This window comes from Haliotis asinina, chromosome 15, assembly GCF_037392515.1.
Source record: "Haliotis asinina isolate JCU_RB_2024 chromosome 15, JCU_Hal_asi_v2, whole genome shotgun sequence".
NCBI lineage: Eukaryota > Metazoa > Mollusca > Gastropoda > Lepetellida > Haliotidae > Haliotis > Haliotis asinina.
The window spans coordinates 46,920,100-46,928,833 of NC_090294.1; the positions used below are offsets into that span (position 1 = coordinate 46,920,100).

Consider the following 8,734-nt stretch of genomic DNA (forward strand, 5'->3'; position numbering starts at 1 on the left):
TAAATGTCCAGTTGGCAAGGTAAAATTATGAGGAATCACAATGTTTATTTCATTTTATTTGATTTACATTTTTGTTTAAATAGAAATTCCTCATTACATTTTCATTGCAAGCAGACTATATATACGAGTAACAGCACTCACAGGAATGATTTTTCATAACAGAATTCAGCAGGAAGAAACAGAATCACTTATATCCCTTGACTTTTCGGATATATCTATTAAATCACCAATAAACTATGTTATGTGAGATATATGTGAAAACACTCTGTGTGGTTAGTCACAAAGCATGTACAGCTAACAGCCTGTCTTGCAATCCCTGAAGCATTATATTCCCTTTAACCCCATCCTTTCTGAGAGCTGAAACCTAGATGAAGCAAGTCTAGATTTCCACAGGTGCTCTACCATCCCGTTGAAAGGAGTTATTTGTCTGTCAAAATTATATATATTTAGAGATAAAGGGTTAGTCTGGTTTGGTGAATTCAAATGTTCACAACAAAACTACACCAAATGATGCCATGTCATCCATCACTTGTGATGTGCGGACAGGTCATCTGCTCAGAGACTTGAAGGTCAGGGTATGCAGGTCTGCCTGGCGCTCATTATTTCATGAATAAAAGAACTGTATGTGTTCTCTGTATTTTCTCTCAAAGGTCTACTTGCTTGTATGCTGATGATGTATTGAAGGCAGGTATCACCATAAAGGAGCATGCATTCCTGTTGTTATGTACATGAGAAAACATTTAATATTTTTCAATATTTACACCGGTTCACATTAATCAAAGATGAAGATATATTCTCAGTTTGTTTATATAACTAGTATTGACATGTATAACAAAGGTAAGGTTTCTATTGTAGGTCATTGAGAACTATAAAACAAAGAGACATTGGTTTTGGTGTTATATTTCAAGACAGTACGTGTTCCATATGCAATCAGTTTAAGGCATAAGGGCAATAGGTGCCATGGTGCACATCAAGTTCCACTAACCATGTGGATTACAGCTACAACAGATGTTCTCATCAACACACCTTCCATCTAGGTTGTTACACTCTGCTCAGAACACAAAAATCAACAGACTTGGTTGTCAGGTTAAAATTTTCCTGCAATTTAGCAGTTAAGTACATTTCCCGATATTTAAGATTGATGATTGGTACCAAGTGATGAACAGTTGCCATGGTAACTGATAATCCTGTGTCAATAAAGGAAAAGATTCATGGTCTATATAATTGTCCCAGCAACAACAGTCAGTGTTTTGACTTTTGGCACACTTGTGACCTTGACACTGAACTCTGGAGGTGAGAGTGAGGCTCCCATGGAGACTCCACCTTTTTGGAAGATCATGGCAGACGGCTGTGCAGCTCTAGCTGAACAGTGGAACTCTTTCACACCAGTTGACTGCAATATTCGTGCCAGGTTCCGCTCATGGATTCCTCCACCTGGAATACACAAGGGAAACAAGACGTTTCGAAAGGGAGATACAATTAGCATGTCAACTGATTATGGATAGTTAACACTCAAGAGGACTTCTACTGAAAATTGTATGATTTTATAGTGTTATGACAGCAAAGTATAGCATCTCTAGCATGGATGCTGTAGAAATACTCAAATATTTCGATCATTGATAATTATTGTTGGATGATATGTAGAAACAAAAGTTCATTGAAACTCACCTGGCATTACTATTAATCGACCTGATGCCTGAAAAATGTAACCAGATAGTTACTTTTTGTTCAAAAACATGAAATGTGCAAGTATTTTCAGAGTATAAACATCCCACATCTACAATCTGTTAATCAGGCAAAATATCCATTGTATATAACAAGCTACTTTGAACAGAATTTCAGTTATATCATTGCATGTATAAGTAAGTGGGTACACCTTTATGTCGTTTTTAGCAATATTCCAGGAATACCATGGCAAATGACACCAGAAATGGGCTTTACAGATTCTACCCACGTGAGGAATCAAACCCGGGTCTTTGGTGCGATGAGCAAACCTTTTAAACACCAGGATACCCCACCAATCCTTAAATTCTTTGAAGCATGTATTGGAGGTTTGAGCTTTGAAAAGAATATATCAGAGACCTATGTAGATATGCTCAGTGCTCTTTTTCTACAAGTGTATCCAAGCTTGTATGTAAGAAAATATTCTGAAGACACAGGAACTTCAATACCTTGTCCACCATTTGTCTGATGACTGGCGCTCCGTCTAAAGCATTGGCTTCGCCCCCACTCGTGAGGACACGCTCACACCCCAGGGAGATTAACACCTCCAAGGACGACAGGAGGTCGGGGGTCATGTCAATAGCTGAAACAGTCATTATTCCAAGCTAGTCTTCCATTGTTGAAACAGTAGAGTTCTCTGACGAAGCATGTGATTTGGAGATAATATAGATGAAAAATCATTTCTGGGCACAGACAAATATGAGTTTAGTGCAGGGTGAGATAAGGTGAAATGAAATGGGGCGAACTCATACACCAAATTATTGTAAGTATGCTGACTCCAAGCTAACCAGTCCTCGCTTGTTGGTACCCACAAAATTCCACTCCTTATGATCATTTGGACTCTGCTGGAGTAGCGGAGATCAATGGAAATGTCTTTTAACATGCCCATTTGATAACTAATTGAAACATCACACTGAAAAATCTGAAGACTTACCTCTGTGAAATGTTACAGGTAGGGGCCTTATCTGGGCTGAAAATGTAATACCTTGGTCAGTAAACTCCACCTCTCACAGAAGAAATACAGGCAAACATATTTTATTTCATTTTTAAAACCTTGCACATAGTAACCACTTTTCAACAGATGTTGGAAGCATGCTTTTGATACCTTTAGTTTGGAAAGAATACTTGAAGTCAATATTTGTTATGTTCTCACAAGCTAAATAAGTAAATGCATGCATGTTAGTTGAGTTTGCATGAGGCAACATTTTCGATATTCCAGCTATATCTGTAAATAAGCGAACCTGCAACAGGCAATAAAGTGATCAACATAAACAGCACTGATCTACACAATTGGGATACAATAAAGTCAACAAGCCTGACCACCTGATCCCATTAGTCACCTCCTCTGACAAGCATAGGTTACTGAAGATCAGTTCTGACACACATCTTCATGCATTGGTAATGAATGCATGGTGATGATTGTAAATAGATTTCTGAAAAATCAGCAAAACTCTGATCAAGAAAAAACACATGGACAATAACTATCGTAAACCAAACCAATTTACTGTCAGTTTCTCCTGGGCTGGCACTTCTGTAAACCTACACTCACTCCTGGATCTGTTACCATGGTAATGAAAACCTAGGGCAGGTAATTTCACATGACGTAAAGCAAGGGACTAGATCCCGGGTTCAGTGTAATTGTACCTTAATGTGAGACTTGTAGAGGATGACCATTACTGGTTCTTTTCACATGTCATAAATGTTCTTTAATGACTCAAACAGAGATAAAAAGATCTTATTGATTTCTTTAACATAAAACTTTCCCGTTGGGATGTATCTGCAAAAATGTGAAGAATAGTACTCAGTTAAGAAAAATTGTTTGAATATCATGAACATATTTCTACCTAACTATTTTCAGTGATATAGATTTATTACTTGCATCATGACACTCAATTCATCAAGAATTCTCGCATGACATAATGTGATTTCTGAGTGTGATGTCTGGGTACTGCTACCACATTTTAGCCCTGTCATTGATTTTAAATGTCCCACTTTAACAGAAATAATTTGTAACCATGGTAACATGACATGTGATTTCTGAGTATGATGTCTGGGTACTGCTACCACATTTTAGCCCTGTCATTGATTTTAAATGTCCCACTTTAACAGAAATAATTTGTAACCATGGTAACATGACAAGTGATTTCTGAGTATGATGTCCCACTTTACAAATAACTTGTAACCATGGTTACAGGTACTCACATATCAGGTCTCCGCACCTTTCCTTGTCTACAGTACCATCTCTGCAATAAATTACACACAAAGGACAAAGGTTGTTACCTTGGTAGTTCAGACGCTGCTCCAAGCAACATTCAATAATGAAGTGGTTGTATATCACTGTATATTAAGTGACCCCATGTATTAGGGTTCTCCCTCCCCACTTCAAACCCCACTACTTCTAGTTACATAAAGGTTCCCTTAAGCATAGCAATACATGGCATATGACAGCAGTCTGCATACTGATCTACATAATTAGGATATGATCATCAACCAAATCAAGAATCTTGTTCTCCTAATTCCATTTCTTGCCTCTTATAACAAGTGTGAGTTGATGAAGATCAGTTCTGAAGATCACCAGTTTCGTGCTGACACTGCCATTAGTATAGCACAACAAATAACTTTAATAGTTAACTATACCGAACACAAATGTTAAAGAGCATGAATACTTTGGGAGATATACTGAACAGCATAAGAAACGCAATGCTGGCTTTTTGTCAAGCTTCTAAATAGAAGACATGAACATGAACAGTTACTTTCATGAGATTTTATGTTTTTGAAAAATGCATTTTTTAGCTGTTCAGTATATTTCACTACAAAATTGTTGTCCCTCATAATTTGTTTCTTAACACTATTAGTTTGGTTGAGCATCCATTGTCTTTCCACCCAACAGCAAACACTGTGTAGAATGTCACTGGATGTCAAGTCTAGATTAACCAACAAAATGGTAGTTAGAATCACCTTGTGTTTGTTTGGACAAATGGAACATGGGCAATTTTTCACGCAGCTTAGCTAAGACAGCTTTGTGAAACTTGTCCCACATCAAGGAATAGATTCAAAATAAACATCCCTGGCCTTCTGTTTGGATTTGGCATCCATGATCGTTCAACAGTCATCAGACTTTTCCAAACAATCAGCCATTGCTTATGTTAAAGTCTCTGTTATGTTGAGGTATGTTGTAGGCACAACAGCTCTGTGAAATCAGGCCCTGGTTCTTTCCCTCCTTACTTACGAGTTCAGAATTCCTATTACAAATCCATCAGCTCCAGCTTGCTTCAACTCCTCAATGTCCTGCTTCATGACCTCCATCTCAAGGTCACTGTACAGGAAGTCACCTCCACGGGGTCGTATCATCACAAACACGGGTATTTGGACTTTCTTCTTGATCACTTTCAACATGCCTAAAAAAGTTGATGAAAAACCTTGAGTCATATCAAAGTAATTGACACATTACACAATCAGTACAACCAACAGCATTTCCCAAAGTCCATTACCAAGTAAAATAGGTACTTTAAGAGTGAGTAAGTTTGGTTTAAACACAGTGGACATCTTCTTGGTGTGGAAGATTTGGTTTGTTCATTGTTTAATGCCTCACTCAGCATTATTTCAGCTAAATGGTGGTGGTTGTTGTGTAACAGCACTAGCTACACATGGATAGCCACGTGGTAATGTCATTGTAAATGATGTCATAACATGACATCACTCACAGAGTCACTGCTCCTTGTGTGCGGGGTCTGATGGTAGTCTGATGAGAACTGCTTCGAATCTTCAAGTCCATATTTGGAAAGAATACCGATCTGTAAATAATCCCTCTCTCACTCTCATTCTCACTCTCTCTCTCAACTATACTATCATGTTTGATTGTACATGCATGCACACACACACGTGCACTCAAACACACACATGCACTCAAACACACATGCACACGCACATGCACACAAATACAAATCTGAATATACCCCTGCATGGCAATTTGTGGGCTATATAGTGATGTTGTTTGTGGACTATTTCTGGGCACTCACCGACAGTGGGCGTGGTCCCTCCTTCCATTAGGTTCCCACACAGCTCCACTCTCTTGGCACCTGGTAACATGTCAGCAGGTATCAGGAAAGATTCACCAAAACATGTAACAGTTGTCCACAACAGGGGTGTACACATAATACAACGTAAGCTTGGATGTTTATTCAATGTTTTTGCAGTAATATATGAAGTGGTTTGCAGTTTGTCTTTTCATGGTGGTCATCAAGACAGTCACAATGTACTGTGACACAGGAAAGGTCATCTAATATATTATCGATTAAGTGTCATCTTAATTCATTCTTTTCTCTATATTAGTGCATAAAAAAGTAACACCAAACAACCTGTAATAAGGTAATAAACAACCCGGCCCTTATTACTTGGAAAAGAAATTAAAGGGGCACTGATGCGGAACGAATAATGTTTCTCGCCAACGGTCTAATTACGGAACCAAACTGCAAATTGGTCAGCGCCCGCTCCTTCGACCGTGACGGACAAAGGAACTGGGTTCCTGTCCATATTAGCAGAGTTTCTTCACCCATAAGAGTCAGGAGGACAGATGCCCATCATATGCCATTATTTAAAAATATCCATGGTATTCCTTGTCTGATCGTAACAAAATATCCCAGCAGTGTAGTTTTTTCCGGATGCTTGGATGGTATAGTTACTCAATTTGATACTATTTCTGTGTTTTTAACCTCGATATTTAATCATGTTACATGAAAATATGATGTCTGCAGGCACGTAGCAAGCCATTTGTTTCACTCCGGAAGATTGCAAAGCTTTATATTTAGGTAATTTTGAGTGTTGGTTCAGCTGTGATACGTAAATCATACGTAAATTTTGGTAGCTATGGTAGCTACAATGGTTTATTATTTATGATAATAAAAAACACACAGTTGATTTATTTGAATTCGTAAACAATAAACGATGACTTTGCCTTTGGTAGAGAAATCTGAAAATTTTCTTACGTAAACCTCCCCCCCCACCCCCCACCCTTATTTCACCTATTTACCCAAGTACATAGCAAATGCCTGTATGTATTCCTTATGTATCGAAATTCCGTTGGTATCCTCAAAACAGTTTCGGCCCATAAGTGTTTTCAGGCTGCATGAGACACAGAGATTACATCTTCCTTGCTGTAACTCGCCTTTGATGGTGTAAACCTACACGTGTTATTTGTCATCATTCTCTAGATGGTCAATTAATGAATTTTTAACAGGTATAATTAGTAGTAACACCACTTCGGTTACTCAACAAAGGTTCCCATTTGGCATTTCTCCTGTCTGGAGTAAATACTCAACATTATAAATTAAGGTCTGTAGCGGCAAATGTATTGCATGTAAGTGATGCAAGAGGGTTTATCAGCTGAGTTACAAAAACAAACATCGATCAAAGGATTAACCGATAACACACTGATTGATTAATTACTTTTGTCAAAAGGCAGTGTGTGTAGATGACTACACCCTGTCGTAAAGTGCGATTGTAAAAACAACATCCTCCCTTCAAAGAATTAACCACCCTTGCGTTGATTGATTGATTGCTCATTATTGGTTAACTAAATTACTTAGAATAGCGGATATCATACAATTAGTTGCCAGGTGTGCTATCTTGGGTGACCAGTGAGAGGTTTATCAGGTTTTCACCACCGAAAGACGTGAAACGATGTGTTACTTTTTCGCAAATTAGACAGTTGTAAGACACACGACACAAAGCAGGATTATTTACCAGCTGCAGATGAATGGAATACGATTTCTTTTATGTGGATATTGATGGATACATTCCTGAACAAGGTAGTAGCCTGACATTGTTGCTATAACATTAGTCTGTTTTACATTCATTATTTGCATTTTGTTTTAATTTATTTGTTGTAGCATTCAGCAGAATCGATATGACAAAAAACACACACTAGATCGCGTATGTGTGTGAAATAGGATCCACATTGGCAGTCTATACAATGTATGAATGTTGCTGTTATGTTAGAAATTTACTATGAGTATAAGCAGACCGTGTGTTCTTTTAGTAATGTTCAAAATCATACAAATATGACAATAAACTCGTTAGGGTTATGAGACAAAATATAGAGACGTACATTGGCTTCGGTATTTTTCCGTCCTAATAGTTTTTTACCATTTCTTCTACTGGCAGATGATTAACCTTCAAAGTGTTTCATTTGTTTTCATAATACATTTGTAATGAAGTAAAAATGCCTTCACCTCAGTTGATCTGTCTATAATTAAACTATCAGTTGCGCATACGGACTGCGCAGCAGAGGTCACGAACCAGTCACGAATTCTGGGATATCATCCGGGTACTCACTGGAGAAAAACAATAACAAAAGTTTACACCAGTCCACGGAAATTGCTCCGCATCAGTGCCCCTTTAAGGGTGCAAATGATGAAAATTACACTGTTGAATAAGTTCTGAATATTTTGTGGCTGTCTCTTGCAGGTGTGATCTACTTTTACTAAACGTAAAGAGTGCATAGAGAGCAGTTTACCGGGCACGCTACCTGGGGACTGCTGAGCGCTTGCTAATGAGCGCGCTGCTGTATCCTTAGCCCTTTGCCTCCCCTCGTCTAGATCCTTAGGTTTAGTGAGTAAAGGTTAGGGTTGGCTTACCTTTGATGCGAGTACATCCATCCGTAAAAAAATCGGAAAAATTGCGCCTGGTAAAGTGCACTGTTCCCCAGTTTGATGATCAATCGTTCGGAATAAACGGGTAATAAATCATGAGACTCGTGAGTTCCCAAGAACTTGATGAAAGTGTCAATCATTGAAATAGTATTGATGTCATAAATATATTTCGTCCATATATTTTCTGATCAGTTTTGTTAACGTTTTTAAACTGTGTACAGAAAACTTGCATGGCAGTGGGTGCTCACCTCCCTTTTCTGCATTGATGGCTGATGCCACTGAATCTATGCAGACTTCCATGATGGACAGTTGCTGCTGGTAAACATTTGCACGTGTTTACGCTACCGGAAGTAGGGAAATCC

At 38.3% G+C, this 8,734-nt stretch overlaps 1 protein-coding gene across 1 annotated transcript; it reads right to left on the reverse strand.

Annotated features, from left to right (window-relative positions):
- Positions 1-28: 28 nt before the first annotated feature.
- LOC137265638 (copper homeostasis protein cutC homolog) lies at positions 29-8,724 on the reverse strand. The gene is made up of 8 exons (XM_067801071.1): positions 8,621-8,724; positions 5,742-5,801; positions 4,952-5,120; positions 3,925-3,965; positions 2,657-2,692; positions 2,172-2,305; positions 1,669-1,696; positions 29-1,434 (listed from the first exon to the last, which is right to left on the reverse strand). Exons 1-8 carry the CDS (start codon positions 8,670-8,672, stop codon positions 1,217-1,219), a joined length of 738 nt encoding a protein of 245 aa, XP_067657172.1. The 5' UTR covers positions 8,673-8,724; the 3' UTR covers positions 29-1,216.
- Between the last annotated feature and the right edge of the window lie 10 nt (positions 8,725-8,734).